A 17642-nucleotide genomic window follows, 5' to 3' on the forward strand; every position below is an offset into this window, starting at 1 on the left:
TTTATTTTGCGCTTCCATGTTCAATTGGAAGTTTATTTTTTAAATAGACTTCATTCATAAAACAGCTTTTGGAAATTAGAAATTAGCCAAAACTCCAAGCTTCACACACACCGCATCACAAGCTGCCCCAGCACATACAAACTGAGACTGTTCTCACAAACCCAAAACAATAAGCATGTGATCAAACTTCCGTCTGAAATCAAAATGGCCGACACCCAGCGGCGTCCCTCCACTCACCATCTCGTCCAGAGCGAAGCGCAGGAGGCCGTGCTCGTACAGGATGAAGAACCTCCGTTGCCATTTCTGCAGGGAGGGAGAGGGTGGAGGTTTGGTTGAAATTGAATTATGAGGAACGTTATTCATCCAAATCAACAGGGTCCTGCCTGCGTGACGAGGCCGGACAGAAAATGACTTTTTATTCAACACAACAGTTTATCATATTATTGTGATTTCATAACATTTATTAAGTCACAACAACATTCAGACTGTGGCTTGATATCAGGCGCTAGATTCCATTATGACTGATATTCTACATCCGCCTCAATTTCATTTGAATGGAGGCCGGTGAACGCCACACACGCGCACACACACACACACACTACATGTACCATATACACAATATATATATATATATATATATATATATATATATATATATCATACACTATATATATTATATACACTATATACACTAAATATACCAGCCACGCCCCCTTACCGTGAAATAACACGGGTCCTCGCTTATTTATCAATTGGCTTAATGACCTGGTCGTAGGAACAGAACTGGGTTGTTAAGTGAGGAGTACCTGTACTCCAGTGCATCGCTCTTAAAGCCATCACCATGGTTACCAGAACCAGAACCCCAGACGGGATGGAGCCTCACATCACCATATCCATATGATAAGGACATACCACACACAGTACAAGGCACCTTGAGCAGCAGTATGACCGCCGCCAATGACCCCAAAGCACACAGACATCACCTCTACGTCAGCACCCCCCCTCTACGTCAGCACCCCCCCCCACATACTACCACCACCCCCCAAAGCATTGTTTTGGCGCTGGGTTCAGTTTCTCAGCTTCCATCATCACGGCGACGCAGAAATTAAACATTGAAGAGCAGACATCCCATAAACATACTACATCCAGGACATTTTACAGTAAAAACACTTTTATCAGTGGGAAAAAGACACAGGATGTTAAAATGTTATTTAGAGAAGCAGCTTCTTTTAAAAGCTTTATTCCAATAAAGGAAGGAGGAACCTTCCAAGGTCACATTTTGTTTCCATTCAAACTTGATAAAAAATATTCAGACAGTGAACCTCGCATCGAGCGTCGAAACGAACATGACAGAGATAATAGAACATAAATATTCATAAACCACTTCATCTATAACACTGCCTGTGTGCTGCAGTTTGGGCTTTATTAAAAATATATTCTTAAAAATGTAAGCACGGTGCGATTTGGTAACAAGAATACTTTTAGGAGTTTGTACTCAGATGGCGGAAAAAAAATTATTAATATTATTATTAATTTTTTTGAATGTCAAAATTGTTTTTTTTGTTATTGTATTAACGTCATGTGGGACCTGATGTGGGAGTCAAATACTAAAAAAAAAATTGTGATCATTTAATGCTTTTAGTTCTTCCTGTTTACAAAATAAATCAATTAAAAGAAAAACACACTGTATGGTAAACACAGCGGGGTGGGGGGCGGGGGTGGGTGGTGTTTACAGTGACGGAGGGGAATGTTCCGGAAGTGGTTTCCCTCTCTCCCCTTCCTCACTGGGCCCATATGGAAGCCATCAGCCGGGGGAGGGCAGGGTGGTGGAGGTGGGGGTACTGTGAGAACCAGGACTCTTCCCACCCCCCCCACCACCACCATCACCACGGTGCCCCGCCCCGCCTCCCCCATCTTCTGGGAGCGGATGGGGGAGGCGGGTGGGGAGCGGTCCTCCCCCCAGGGAAACGCGTCCACAGTTTTAAAGTCAACCTCATCCTCATTAGAGCCTGAGAAACAGACCGGGGGGGGGGGGGGGGGGGGGGGTGGCGTTAAAGCAACAACGTTCTTATAATTATTTTGATAAAAGCATTTTTCCACGTAAGGACAATGAGCTGAAAACCTCCGTCAGCTTGAAAGCTCAGCTCAGAAAGTTGTGTAATTATTGGAGTTCCCACCACACAGAACACATGAACTGGTTTACGTTTCTATATTTTGGCATGCAGCCAAACTCATACTTTTAAGGTTTATTATACGGTTCATTTTATTATATTAAATTATGATATTTTTACTACTGTTATTATTATTATTATTTTCTTTTGATTGATGTGTTTTTGTGACCACATCAATTATCATTAAAATAAACTAGATGGAGACAATTCTCCATAAGCGACGCTGAGTTTAAAACATCTGTTTAAAATTCTAAAACGTCACCGTGTTGTCGTCAGAGAAAACACTTTCTATGCTTCAACCACCTGATCATCTTCAACACATTAAGGCTTTCAACTTCACGAGACATGCCTGAATAAACATGATACGTATTTATAATGTATGCCTCTCAATCTATTTTACCCCCTTTAAAAACCTTATTTGTCATTTACTCCTATCCCTCCGTCAGTCAGTCAGTCAGTCAGTCAGTCAGTCAGTCCGTCCGTCCGTCCTTCCATCTGTCCCTCCCTCCCTCCCTCCCTCCCTCCATCTACTGGTAGTTTCCTGCCAGGTGGCCGTACCGACTGGGATGTCTCTCTGTAGCTGCCTCTTATCAGTGCAACCTGGAATCAGAGACATTCCTCTGGAGTCACCTGTCGCTCAGTCATTGTACTGTTCTCCAGCAGACACTGAGCTCTGTCAACACTGAGGTTTTAAACAGCGCTGGGTCTCTGTATTGTTCTACAACTTGCCTTATTCGAACCACATTTTATGACTGATTTCTAGGTTGTTTTTTTTTGTTTAAGTTTTGCCCCATCGCACTGCATTGAAGCACAGCGACGCTGCAGCCGAGCGCTTTTCCAAAACTAAGACGTTCCGCGAGGTCGTGCTAGGAACAGAAAAAGCGGCGAATCCTTTAAAACACCGAGAGGGGGGTTGAAGTCGGTGCTTCAGAAATGCAGCAGCGTTTCAACGGCCAAACAAAACCATTTCAGCGCCAGAGCCCGGTTCCGGGGGTTTTAATCACCAAAGTGCAAAGTGAGGACACTCACCCGCGATCTGTGCAGAGGATTGTCAAAGTTGGTTCCCTCGGGCGCGAGTAGCAACCAGCCTCCATAGATGGGCTTGGCCTGGAGGGTCAAAACAACAACAACAACAACAACAACAACAACATCAGCATTATGGAGAGTTAAAATAAAGCCTGGAGCACGGGCGGTCGAGCTCACAACACATCCATCCACAGGACATGGAACAATTTATTGTCATGATAACTGCAGGAAAGTCCCCCGGAGGAAGACTAATAAACACAGAGATAGAATCAGCGCAGGCATGGAAAACCCGGCTTTAAAGTTGTAATCCGCATGATTATTTTATTGAGATAATCTCATATTTGACGCTTTATTTAGCCGCCGTTTATAAGAAACAGCCTTTAAGTGTATTTGCGTTCTGCGTGTGCACCTCTATGTGCCGTTTCAGTTGGCGGTGGCGGGGAATTTGCTGTGAATTATCTGAAGCAGCGTAATGAGCTATGGTCAGTTGACTGTCGCTATGGATGAATATTCATTAAAAAATAAAAAATAAATAAAAGTGAACGAGAAAGACAAAAGCAATGGACCAGAAGAAGGAAAAATTTGGAGAAAAGAAAGAAAGAAAAGAGCAGGATTCATTTTCTCATGGAATTCAGGGACTTTCCAATGTAACCGGCCCAACACGGACGGTGTAAATGTAAAGTAGGGTATCAAACCAAGACTTCCAGCTCAAGGCCTCAGGTCACACCCTCCTCTTCTCATCAACTTGACGTCACATTCCAGATCCGTGCGTCACGTCATGGTGATTTCTGAATTATTTTTCTATTTCAGGACAACACGACGGGCGGTCATCTGTTTAATAATCTGAGGATAACTGTGACCGAGCCGTCTGGAAACCACCTCACCGCACCGCCACGCAGCAGCGGTGGAAGTAACTAAGTACAAGTACTTTCCTGCTGTACTCAAGGACATTTTCCAAAGTGCTTAAGTATATTCAGTTTCAAGAGACTTGAGATTTTGTTTCCCCTCCGCTACATTTCAAAGAAAAAAAAAAATATCTCTACTTTCACTCCTGCAGAGATGTCAAAGTGGTACTTTCACTTCAGAGTACTTGAGCGTCGGAGGTACTTCACTCCAGTCAAAGCTGTAAGTACTTCCTCCCGGCTCAGCCAGTCTGTGAGCTGGGTTCAGGTTCGCTCCGAGGCCACAGCTGCAGTTAAAACCCTCTGCATTCCAGGGTAGCACGCTGCCCCGGAGTAAAGGAGGAAAAAAAAAAAAAGAGCAAATCCACCACGTGACTCCCCTCTGATGCCCTAAGTGGGCGGAGACGGCGGTGGAGCGTGGGGAGGGGGGTGGGGGGTGGGGGTGGAAGAAGAGGTAGAAACAACAAGAGGAGGAGTGGGGGTTGGAGTGGGAGGCCAAAGGTCCCCCCCGAGACCCTACCCCCCCAAATCGAATCTAGATGGGATCATCTTCAGGGGAACGAAGAGTCGAGTGTTTGACTCCAACACTGAGGCAGCAGAGCGTAAGGGGGGGGTGGGGTGGGGGGTGTTTTGGTGCCATCGGCGCGGCCCGCGACAGCCTGACCCGACTGACGGCGCACGCACCTCAACAGCAACCGCCACACAACAAGCCAACCCAGGAAGCCGTGGCCAGGCACCACCGTTGACCGGGGGCGGCAGCGAGGGGGCTGACCTCCATGCGTGGCTGTGGCCACGCCTCTAATCCCACATCAACCCACTTTCACTGCGATTACACGGTGGGAAAAAAACCAAAACAAACAACAACAAAAATAAATAAAACATGTGACCTTCTCAGATGAAGCGTCCATTTCTGAACAGGACAAGCCGCCGGGTCATTAAAACCGTGGTACCTGGCGTTCGGCACATGGATGTATTCTCCTCCCGCTCAGTTGTTCAATCCGTCCGTCCTTTAAAAAGACACGTTAGGAATTTAATCCTCCACCCGAGTTGGGCTCCGCAGCCGGGACCTACGAGGGAGGCGTGGCTACCGCGGGGATGGCGTGGCCGACCGCGGGTCTTTGGGGAGGGAGGGGGCCCTCCAAGGGAAGACACTCCGCAAAGAGAGCTGGGGTCCGCATTTGGGTCGGGGGTTCAAAGACGTCAACATCCGTCGAGGAGCGGAGAAGATGGAGCTGGGGAGACGCCCCCACCCCGGAAACACCATCATGTCCACGATGACTGCAGCCATCGATGACTGCAGAACCAGAGTTCCCCATGAGCCCGAGATTTCATTCATCTGGCCTCGTGACCTTCGAGCGTTGGAACTTGTCTACTGAGGTAGCGCTTACCACTCCCCCCGTCCTTCCTGAGGGGCCATGGGGTCCCAGCAAAATGATTAATAGTGAAACGTCAGTTACTTCCTCCGCGACACGTCAGCGCCGTCCAGAAGGTCCAGTAACGACCGTTTGGACCTAGTTTCACTGTTATGTCCAGGACTAGATCATAAATAATATCAATATCAATAAATCAAAAGTTTATCAATAAATCAAAAGTTTATCAATAAATATAAAGTTTATAAATAAAGATAAACTTTTGATTCATTGATAAACTTTTGATTTATTGATAAACTTTATCAATAAATCAAAAGTTTATCAATAAAGATAAAGTTTTATCAATAAAGATAAAGTTTTATCAATAAAGATAAAGTTTTATCAATAAAGATAAAGTTTCTCAATAAATTAAAGGTTTATCAATAAATATAAAGTTTATAAATAAAGATAAACTTGATTCATTGATAAACTTTTGATTTATTGATAAACTTTATCAATAAATCAAAAGTTTATCAATAAAGATAAAGTTTTATCAATAAAGATAAAGTTTTATCAATAAATTAAAAGTTTATCAATAAAGATAAAGTTCATAAACAAAGATCTGCTGGGATTGAAATGGGATCCGTGAGCTGATGCGGTCACACCGAGTGTCCCTGACGTGAGCTGATGCGGTCACACCGAGTGTCCCTGACATGAGCTGATGCGGTCACACCGAGTGTCCCTGACATGAGCTGATTCGGTCACACCGAGTGTCCCTGACATGAGCTGATGCGGTCACACCGAGTGTCCCTGACGTGAGCTGATGCGGTCACACCGAGGGGCCCGGACGTGAGCTGATCTATTGAGTCATGAATGGATCAGGTTATGAGGTCGTGTTGTTTTTGTAATAAATCAATGAAGGAAAGCAGCTTGCCTTCGTGGAGAGGGGGCCAAGCCGCAGGATCCAGCTCAACGTTCACCTGGCTTCCTCCTCCAGATCCAGGTGAACGTTTCTCAAACCTTCAACCCTCACACGCCCCCAAACTGCAGAGCTGCTCTCTAAATATTGACGCCGAGGCCGGGGGGAGGGGGGCGGCTCCAGAGATAACACCTGAGCGGTGTGATTAGCCCTGGAGCTGGTTCATAACAGTGGGGGTCAACACAAAATTTGGAAAAACAAAAATTGGAACAGAAAGGGCGTGACCAGGGGGCGTGGTGGGTGGTGGTGGTGGTGGTGGTGGTGGTGGTGGTGGTGAAGGCTCAGGGTTAAAGAACAGTTGAGCAGCAGCATCTCCTCGACTGACACCCCAACCCCCACCCAACCCCCAAGACCGAGGAGGACGAGCAGGAGATGAAGAGATGAATCTGGGTCATTTTTGGACTCTGGATGGAGAACGCTGCCATTTATGTGTGTGTGTGTGTGTGTGTGTGTGTGTGCGCGCGCGCATGCTTGCTTGCGTGCGTGCGTTCGTTCATTTCACAAACCACTTCTCCATTCCATCCACATTGTAATGTCTTGATAAACCGAGCAGAGTATGTGGTTCTTGCAGTATCGTTGTGCACGTGTGTGTGTGTATGTGTGTGTGGGTGTGTGTGGGTGTGTGTGTGTGTGTGTGTGTGTGCATGTGTGCGTGTATGTGTGCGCGCGTGCTTGCTTGCGTGCGTGCGTTCATTTCACAAACCACTTCTCCTTTCCATCCACATTGCAATGTCTTGATAAACCGAGCAGAGTATGTGGTTCTTGCAGTGTCGTTGTGCACGTGTGTGCACGTGTGTGTGTACGTGTATGTGTGTGTGTGTGTGTGTGTGTGTGTGTGTGTGTGTGTGTGTGTGTGTGTGTGTGTGTGTGCATGTGGGCGTGTGTGTGTGCGCGCGTGCTTGCTTGCGTTCATTTCACAAACCACTTCTCCATTCCATCCACATTGCAATGTCTTGATAAACCGAGCAGAGTATGTGGTTCTTGCAGTGTTGTTGTGCACGTGTGTGTACGTGCGTGTGTGTGTGTGTGTACGTGTGTGTGTGTGTGTGTGTGTGTGTGTGTGTGTATGCGTGTGCGTGTGCTCGTAGGCCAAATGCTGAAGTCATGACAAAAGCTTTGGCCACAGATTTGTTATGAATGAGCGTTACGGTTCGCTGCATGTTTTGGTTCTTCTCTGTAATGACTTGGTCTAACCTGCACCCTCAGGTCAAAGGTCACTCATTGTAATACTTTGTATTATTACTACTACATGGCTGCCACGTAGTATTTGTGCTTCACTTTAGTGCACCCACCCCGGCCATACTGGGCTCACTAGTCGTTGGTGTAGAGCTGCTCTGTGTTCACTCAGAGATGTGGATACGTTTAATAAGTTAAAGATGTTTAATATGTAAAATAAATATGTTTAATATGTTTAATAGGTTAAATATGTTTAATATGTAAAATAAATATGTTTAATACGTTGAATATGTTAAAAAAAATACGTTGAATATGTTAAAAAAAATATGTTGAATATGTTGAATATGTTTAATATGTTTAATGTGTTAAATATGTTTAATGTGCTAAATATGTTTATTATGTAAAATAAACATGTTTAATAAGTTAAATATGTTTAATATGTTAAATAAATATGTTTAATAAGTTAATATGTTTAATATGATAATAAATATGTTTAATAAGTTAAATATGTTTAATATGTAAAATAAATATGTTTAATACATTGAATATGTTCAAAAATATGTTGAATAAGTTTAATATGTCAAATAAATATGTTTAACATGTTTAATATGTTGAATATGTTTAATATGTAAATTAAATATGTTGAATATGTTTAATATGTTTAATATGTTAAATATATTAAATATGTTAAATATGTTGAAAAAGTTTAAAACGTTGAATATGTTGAATATGTTGAATAAGTTTACTAAGTTTACTATGTTAAATAAATATGTTTAATACGTTAATTGTGTTACATGTGTTAAATGTGTTAAATATGTTAAATATGTAAAATGTGTTTAATATGTTCAATTTGTTTAATATGTTACAATGTTAAATATGTAAATACAGTATATCGTGGAACAATCAACTCAATTTACAGTGGGGCAAAAAAGTATTTAGTCAGCCACCAATTGTGCAAGTTCTCCCACTTAAAAAGATGAGAGAGGACTGTTATTTTCATCATAGGTTCACCTCAACTATGAGAGGCAAAATGAGGGAAAAAAAAAATCCAGAAAATCACATTGTCTGATGTTTAAAGAATTTATTTGCAAATTATGATGGAAAATAAGTATTTGGTCAATAACAAAAGTTAATCTCAATACTTTGTTATTTACCCTTTGTTTGCAATGACGGAGGTCAAACGTTTTCTGTAAGTCTTCACAAGGTTTTCACACACTGTTGCTGGTATTCTGGCCCATTCCTCCATGCAGATCTCCTCTGGAGCAGTGATGTTTTGGGGCTGTCGCTGGGCAACACGGCTTTCAACTCCCTCCAAAGATTTTCTATGGGGTTGAGATCTGGAGACTGGCTAGGCCACTCCAGGACCTTGAAATGCTTCTTACGAAGCCACTCCTTCGTTGCCCGGGCGGCGTGTTTGGGATCATTGTCATGCTGAAAGACCCAGCCACGTTTCATCTTCAATGCCCTTGCTAATGGAAGGAGGTTTTCACTCAAAATCTCACGATACATGGCTCCATTCATTCTTTCCTTTACACGGATCAGTCGTCCTGGTCCCTTTGCAGAAAAACAGCCCCAAAGCATGATATTTCCACCCCCATGCTTCACAGTAGGTATGGTGTTCTTTGGATGCAACTCAGCTTTCTTTCAAGTTCAGTTTTTACCAAAAGGTTCTATTTTGGTTTCATCTGACCATATGACATTCTCCCAATCCTCTTCTGGATCATCCAAATGCTCTCTAGCAAACTTCAGATGGGCCTGGACATGTACTGGCTTAAGCAGGGGGACACGTCTGGCACTGCAGGATTTGAGTCCCTGGCGGCGTAGTGTGTTACTGATGGTAGCCTTTGTTACTTTGGTCCCAGCTCTCTGCAGGTCATTCACTAGGTCGCCCCGTGTGGTTCTGGGATGTTTGCTCACCGTTCTTGTGATCATTTTGAACCCACGGGGTGAGATCTTGCGTGGAGCCCCAGATCGAGGGAGATTATCAGTGGTCTTGTATGTCTTCCATTTTCTAATAATTGCTCCCACAGTTGATTTCTTCACAACAAGCTGCTTACCTATTGCAGATTCAGTCTTCCCAGCCTGGTGCAGGTCTACAATTTTGTTTCTGGTGTCCTTTGACAGCTCTTTGGTCTTGGCCATAGTGGAGTTTGGAGTGTGACTGTTTGAGGTTGTGGACAGGTGTCTGTTATACTGATAACGAGTTCAAACAGGTGCCATTAATACAGGTAACGAGTGGAGGACAGAGGAGCCTCTTAAAGAAAAAGTTCCAGGTCTGTGAAAGCCAGAAATCTTGCTTGTTTGTAGGTGACCAAATACTTTTTTACCGAGGAATTTAGCAATTAATTCATTAAAAATCCTACAGTGTGATTTCCTGGATTCTTTCCCCCATTCTGTCTCTCATAGTCGAAGTGTACCTATGATGAAAATGACAGGCCTCTCTCATCTTTTTAAGTGGGAGAACTTGCACAATTGGTGGTTGACTAAATACTTTTTTGCCCCACTGTATGTGAACAGCTGAATTAGGGGCAGGAGATGTGTTTCCTTTCAATTTGTTTGTTTTGCTTTCTTTACCTCCGTTGTTATTTTTTATTATCTATTTCTTATCAATTGTCTGAGATTAAATGATCATAAAATAAACCAATCATAACGCCCCATTTTGACTTCAGCTGTTCCATCAACCTGCACTGCTGCTCCGCCACCTAAACCCCCACCCGCTGGGATGAATAAATTCTTATCTTATCTTAAATGTAGTGTGGAGGTGGAGGAAGATTAAACATCATTCTGTGTTGGGGACTCGGGTGGAGAACGAGCCTGATTCTAAGAAACGTCTCCTCAATGAGAGAAGTCATCTGATGTTGACACACTGGTGAAATTAATCATCCTGAGAGTGTGTGGGTGTGTGGGTGTGTGTGTGTGTGTGTGCATGTGTATGGGTGTAAACGTGTATATGTGCATGTGTGTGTGTGTATGTGTACGTGTGTGTGTATGTGTATGTGTATGTGTATGTGTGTGACCCATCAGCTCCTTGAGACGGGACGCTGGGATTCCAGGTCACTTGTCACCGCTCTTTTGAAACCGCAGAACAAAAGCTGAACCCGTTACAATGAGCAGATTCAAAGAAAGGAAAGAAAAAGAAAAAGAAAGAGAAAAATAACTTAAAAAAGCAACTTTCCACCTTCAAGGAGGACGGCTACAGAGCACACATGTAGGAACCACCAGAAGGCTTCACGGTGACTGGCTCCAGACACCTTTTAAGACCTGTTCAGATCAATTTAGGACAAAGCACTCTTCTTAAAGTACTACAGTTCAGTACTGTATGTGTACTGCAGGTCAGTACTGTATGTGTGGTACAGGTTAGTACTGTATGTGTACCTCAGGTCAGTACTGTATGTGTGGTACAGGTCAGTACTGTATGTGTACTGCAGGTCAGTACTGTATGGGTGTTGCAGGTCAGTACTGTATGGGCGGTGCAGCCCAGTACTGTATGTGTACTGCAGCCCAGTACTGTATGTGTACTGCAGCCCAGTACTGTATGTGTGGTGCAGGTCAGTACTGTATGTGTGGTGCAGGTCAGTACTATATGTGTGGTGCAGGTCAGTACTGTATGTGTGGTGCAGGTCAGTACTATATGTGTGGTGCAGGTCAGTACTGTATGTGTGGTGCAGGTCAGTACTGTATGTGTGGTGCAGGTGAGTACTGTATGTGTGGTGCAGGTCAGTACTGTATGTGTGGTGCAGGTCAGTACTGTATGTGTGGTGCAGGTCAGTACTGTATGTGTGGTGCAGGTGAGTACTGTATGTGTGGTGCAGGTCAGTACTGTATGTGTGGTGCAGGTCAGAGGTCAGCAGCAGTAGAAACAGGGTTATGGTTCACAACCAGATGACTTATACAAATAGCCTTTCCCATAAACATTACTCTATTCCCTTCTAATTTGTAGCCCCACATTGGATTACTTTTTGAGCCTTGTTTTTTTTTGTATTTTATTTATAATATTCTATTCACTAACTCCATTACGTTTTAGGAATCAGTTAGTTTCAGTTAGTTGGCTCGGTAGGAATTAGGTTAGCTATAATGTTCGGTTTAGTAACTATTGTGTATAATCTTCAGGTGCATTGCAAAGACATTTTACTGCATATATGTATGAAAGTATGCATATGTATGTGACAGATAAACCTCCTAAATCTTGAATCTTGAATCTCTTGAATCAAGTGTTATTAGAAGTGTTTCCTTCAGGTCAGACAGCAAGGTGAGAGATCAGGAGGTGGAATAAATGTAAAGTGTACTTTTTACAAGGAATGTATGAGATGTTTCTCTGCAGGTGGGTGTGAAGCTGAGTCTAGCTGGAGGTGGTTCATCTACAACAGGTGACGGTAAGGTCGGTATCAAGTATAGTAGTGTCAAATATCAGGTGCAGGGGTCGACGGTATGCGTAAGAACCTCGCTCACGTTCACCCAAACCACCAAGACTTTCCAAGTCCTAATATTTGGACATTTTAAGACATTTTGAAGGGTCTCCTCAGGGTCCTACCTGGCTGAGGTCCTCGTCGGTCAGCAGGTGGGACTCCCGGGGCTTGAAGCAGTTCTGACACTTGCTCTTGTTGAAGATGTTGGCTTGGAATTTCCGACATGAACCGTCTTTGGAGGACATGATTGGAGTTCAAAATAATAATAATAATAATAATAATAATAATAATAATAATAATAAAGATGCCACTAGAAATAAACACTAGAATATCTCCTTTAAAACTGGTCAGGTGGTAGTGCCAAATAACAATAATAATAATAATAATAATAATAATAATAGTAACTGTTTAACTTTCTACAGCAAATCCATCCTCCTGAGGTTTAAGTGTAAAGGGGTGATGTCTCAAATAAAAATTGAATTCAAAGTGTTTCCCAGATTTAACTTGTTTTTTTTACATAATTACACAAAAAAATGGTGGAATTTGTTGTGGTTTTCCCCATTAGTTTGGTTTATGAATTCTAAGTAGTTATTAAAATCTCATAGTGAGAGGCGACTTGAGTAATAATAATAGTAATAATAATAATAATAATAAATGGATCTATGGGATGGGGTTCACGGTGCCACCACCACCCAGCAGCTCCAACTTTCGGTCCAAATGATCCGGGGTGGTGCGGGTGGTGCTGGGGCAGCTCACTACGGCCGCCCGCCCCCTGTTTCTCGGGTTAAAAGAGCGTTCAGTCCGGGGCTTCCTCCCCCGCTGGAGGGAGGGGGGCCCTCCCGCTCCCTGCGCCCGTCCCGTCCCGGCACTCAGCGTCCCATCCGGGGCTCCGCTCCCGGAGCTCCGCGCTCACCCGACCGGTCCGCTACGCATCACCGTCCATGAACCAACGCTCCCCAACCTCCGTCTCCTTCTCCTTGTCAACGCCTGCGACGAAGCACCGCGGTCCGGCTCCGGGGAAGCGTCCTTCGGCCGGTGGTCATGCCCGTCCGTCCCCCCGGTGGCAGGAGCGAGGATGTCGGGGAGCCGCTGTGCGCTGCCTCGGTATCTGCGGCGCGGCGCTCGGGGTCGGAGCGGACGGCCTGGAGGGGGCGGAGGGGAGGAGGGGCGGGGCTTGAAGTAAGCGGACAGTGCGACGGACGGCGCTGTTGACCAATAGGCGATGAGGACGCCGCGCGCGTGGGGTTGCGTGTCCAATCGGAAGCCGGCTCGAGTCCCCGCCCTCTCTGTGTGTGTGTGTTTGAGGAAGGTGGGCTTTAAACGGGGCTCTCGCTGCGTTCCAGCGGATCTAAACTCGAAGAAAATTCGAAGTTATGCTAAAAATAACGGACATTTAAGTCGAAACTTGGGGGCAGATCGCAAGGTTGCAGATATAAAGACGGCTAAATGGCGACACACACCGTTAACGGTGAGCAGAGTTCCCTTTGCCTGGGTTTTAAGTTGAAAGCACGTTCAACTTGGATCAAAACTACTCTCCCGTGCAGTCGCCCGCGAAACGCTAAATCAGGTCAAACCAAAACGCAGTAAGTTACTGCGCAGGTTCATGTTTTCATCCCCAGAACAGAGGCCACGGAACAGGTTTAGCGGCGAAGTGCGTTGGAGGGGAGTCGGGATTTCCGAGCATGGTGGTGAATTGAACGCAGCATGGAATGTCAAATCACTCCGACGCCATGACAACGAGATAGTAACTTCCGGGTACATGTACGCCAGTAACTTTAACTGAAATTGTTTATATATATATATATATATATATATAAAATGTTGTGAAAAATCAGCTGAATGCTGTGAATTCATAAATATAATCCATGACTGGTTGTTTTGACTTGAAAAAAAACAAAACAAAAAAAAAAAAACCTGTTTGCGTGGAGCCCAAAGTACCTTCCAGTCAGCAAGTGGAAGGTACTTTTCACGTGTACGTCTGTGTTCATGCTGCTGTGTGAGGATGACGATGGAAGTGTTTCGTTAGTGAAACAGCACGTCGCGTGCTGCACATGATGGTCTGTTTCACCAATTAGTGCTGATTGGGTGTGTGCGCCGTGCTGAAAGGGAACGGTGCAGGGCGACACCTGGTGGAGGCTCAGAAACAAACCCAGTCCCGTCGTCCTAGTACTAGTATTAGAACTAGAACTATATTGATGATATCAATCATATTAATCACATAGGGGTCAATGATCTATTTATGTTTTACTACACAGCGAGAAGGTCCTGGGTTCGATTCCCGCCTGGGGCGCTGTTGGCACCGTGCCCCGGCGGGCTATCTCCCAAATAGGAGCCTTTCTGTGTGGAGTTTGCATGTTCTCCCCCACCACCTACCATCAGTAAGGACCCCACCAAAAACATGCACACATCACCATCGTCTGACCAGCGATGGACACTTGGTACCAGGTCCCAGGGGCGCGACGAATGCTGCCCGCTGCTCCTGGCTGCCCCGCTGCTCCTGGCTGCCCCCCCCCCCGGAGGAAGGACAAGCCAGGATGGGTTAAATGCAGAGGCCTCATTTCACCGGCCACCACCCCAAAAAGCATGTGCCTGTGTGTGTGTGTGTGTGTGTGTGTGTGTGTGTGCATGTGTTGTGGTGTGGTGTGGTGTGCTGTGTGACAATTAAAGATTGTTCTGTTGTTCTGTTCTGTTCATGAGGGTGGAGAGCTGTGCATGAATATGCTGTGTACGTGTAGTTGTCGTAAATGGAATATTATGATTATACATGTGTTTTAATATGGTGTATAATTGTGGCACTTCATGGGCCGCACGTCAAGATGGGACTGAAAGGTGTGTGTTGGGATGTTCTGGGGAAATTTTAAAAATATATATTTTTGTGTGCATTTCAACTGGAGTCAGAGGCCCCAATTAACAAACCATTGAATTTGAAAGCTGAGATCTGAAAGGGCTTTGTGTCGCTTGCGGCCACCAAATAATTTGGGAGAAGAGAAACGGATGCAAAAGGTTAAAAAAGAAAAAAGTCACATTTAAGATTTTTGCGTCCATCTTTTTTAAATCACAGAGAAAGAGTGGGATTTTTTTGTGGCGTTTCCATTTGACTTGATGGATTTCTTGGGGAAGTAAACCTATTTATCACATCCATTAAGGTATTTATTAAAATAAGTTAAAATGCAACGACAATAAAGAGACATTTTTAAAAGTCTTTCTTTATTTGAACGGATGAACTGAACAGTTTGTACGAAATGAAGGAAACCAGGTGTGAGCAGGAGGAGGAAACGCTTGCTTCCTTCCTTCCTTCCTTTCTTCCTCCACTAGTCAACCTGCGTAGCAACGGGCGGTGGACGGAGGCACGGTAGAAAACATAACAAAACGACAACAAAGTGTCAGAGTGACTGATGCTCATCTTGTGCTCCATTTTAAAAACACGTCTGCATCTCCTCGGGCTCCTGGAGGCAGAACCAGGGTCTTCAAAATGCGGAGAAAATGTCATTAAAATGAAAAATGATCTCTATTCAAGGGAGCTCTGCCTGGAAGTCCTGACACTTCAGTGCAGTTCCACTGAACAGCCTGAAATTTCCTTAAATTGTCTCAATAAATCCTTCATGGGAATGACAATAGAATATTTTGATTTATTTAAAATATTTATTTTTGGTTTTAGAGGGGTCATGCAGTCTGATGGGGCAGCAAATATATGATATGATAGGATATGATATAATATATTACAATATATTTTTAAATATTGATGCGATATTGGGAAACTAAAAATGCTGTTTTACGATAACTTCCTGAAATCTTCAAATATTAGATAGGGAAACAGGGTTCAGTGCACGTGGAGCTTTGTGTCCGAGGTCTAAAGGCCGAAAGGAAGAGAGAAGCAAAATGAACGAATGAACGAGGGAAGACGACGACGAAGGAGGAGGAGGAGACGAGTGAACGAGCGCAGGACGACGGACGGAGCCGCAGGGGAGTCTAGAAGAGATTCGCTCTTTTCTTCAGGTCGTTCCGCTTCCAGAGAGGAAGTTTGTCAAACTCCCGCATTTCCATCCCAAAGATTTTAATGAACATCTGCTCAGCCAGGTGGCACTGCAGGGGGGGGGGGCAGGGGGTTGAGAGAGGGAGACAGAGAGAGAGAGACAGACAGAATGATAGAAGCTCTTTTCACATCTAATGGTTCATCAATAAACTCTGTACTGCCCCCTGGAGGCATCAGCAGGAACTACAACAACACCACCTCCTTGTTCTGCCTGTTCTGCCTGTTCTGCTTGTTCTGCTTGTTCTGCCTGTTCTGCCTGTTCTGCTTGTTCTGCCGGTTCTGCCTGTTCTGACCGTCTGGTCCTTCCATCCCAGTGGAAACATTGGAGGTTTTTTTTTTCCTCCAATGTAAATATTAAAATGATTAAAAGCGTCGGTGGCATTTAATATCACGGACATTTTTAATCATTTTAATATTTAAAAAAATGACAGCTGCTTTAAAAAGGATGGGAAGTATACGTAAAATAAGACAAACTATTAAATTAAAATTAAATTAAATTAAATTAAAATAATAATTAATCAACAAAAACAAAACGATAATAAGTCATCAAAAGTCAAACATCACAAAATAAAACCACACCGCTTTATAATCCCCAAAAAGCCCCAAACCTTCACGCTGCCGACACCGGAAATAAGCAAAAGGAGCTGGTACCTCCAGCCTGGTCCTGTCCACGTCCCCGGGGAGGTTTCCACGGCTGGAGACGGAGAGCAGCTCATAGGGATAGACCTGCGGAGGAGGAAGGTGACGGAGGCAGGAAGTCACTGAGCACGGAGTCTGGATTAAAAACACCTTTAACTATTTTATTATTCAACACCTTTTTTTAATCCAAAGTCTGAGGTTAAAGGGCAGGCCCTGGCAGCCGTGCTGCTTTTCTGCTGCTTCTCACGCTGCCTCGATGCGGCTCAATGGGGCAAAGGTAACGACAGGAAACAGACTTTTCCAAAAAAAAACAAAAAACAGGAAACTCCCGTCTTTTGAAAAACACCGACGTCGCGTTGCCTTGAAAGGACCTTTTTTTTGCAGTTGCCGCCGTTGATCCCGAGCGGAACGTTGGCTCCAAGCAGGCCGCCAGCAGGGTAGCCACGCAACTTCCCGTTTCTAGCCTCTCATGTTATCATCAGCATGCGGCCGAAGGAGCCGATTCGAGGAAGCGCCAAAGAGTGAATAAAGTGAATAAAAGCCCCGAGAAAACCTGACAGAGTTCGGGGTTTGTGATCGCTCTTCTTTCTGGCTGTGATAAAGGAGTGAAGTCATCCTTCCAGGGCAGACTAAAGCACTGGGCTACGTCACACTCAGCTCCATGTTGGGCCCAAATACCATCTGAGTTGAGGTTTCCAGCTGTTCATTCCGTGTCTACATGCTACATGCTACCTGCTACATGCTACCTGCTACCTGCTACAGGCGTGTTTCATGCATCCACATACACTGTGTTCCGGTGTGAGGTCAGGGGGTCCAGGTCCAAAGGAAGCAGAATCAACCTTTAAGTTCAACGTGTAAAGTTGTTTTGATGCATTTTGATTTGTTCCTCTCCACTTTTTCCCCACTAACAGTAAACAATGTTTTAAACGTGTTCTGTGTGTAAACATCTATTTTTATGACT

At 44.4% G+C, this 17642-nt stretch overlaps 1 protein-coding gene across 4 annotated transcripts in view; it reads right to left on the bottom strand.

Moving 5' to 3' along the window:
• The window catches only part of LOC307245906 (myosin phosphatase Rho interacting protein), a 74032-nt gene extending 61528 nt beyond the window's left edge, over positions 1 to 12504 (bottom strand). For all 4 annotated transcript variants that reach the window (XM_080021641.1, XM_080021640.1, XM_080021643.1 and 1 more), the window contains exons 1-3: positions 12135 to 12504; positions 3201 to 3278; positions 238 to 303 (exon numbers count right to left, since the gene is read on the bottom strand). In XM_080021641.1, coding sequence (XP_079877767.1) covers positions 238 to 303; positions 3201 to 3278; positions 12135 to 12254 — 264 coding nt within the window. In that variant the 5' untranslated portion in view covers positions 12255 to 12504. The remainder of the gene's footprint in view (positions 1 to 237; positions 304 to 3200; positions 3279 to 12134) is intronic.
• Positions 12505 to 17642: the final 5138 nt, after the last annotated feature.

The sequence above is a fragment of the Zeus faber genome, assembly GCF_960531495.2.
Source record: "Zeus faber genome assembly, chromosome: 20".
Classification (NCBI taxonomy): Eukaryota; Metazoa; Chordata; class Actinopteri; order Zeiformes; family Zeidae; genus Zeus; species Zeus faber.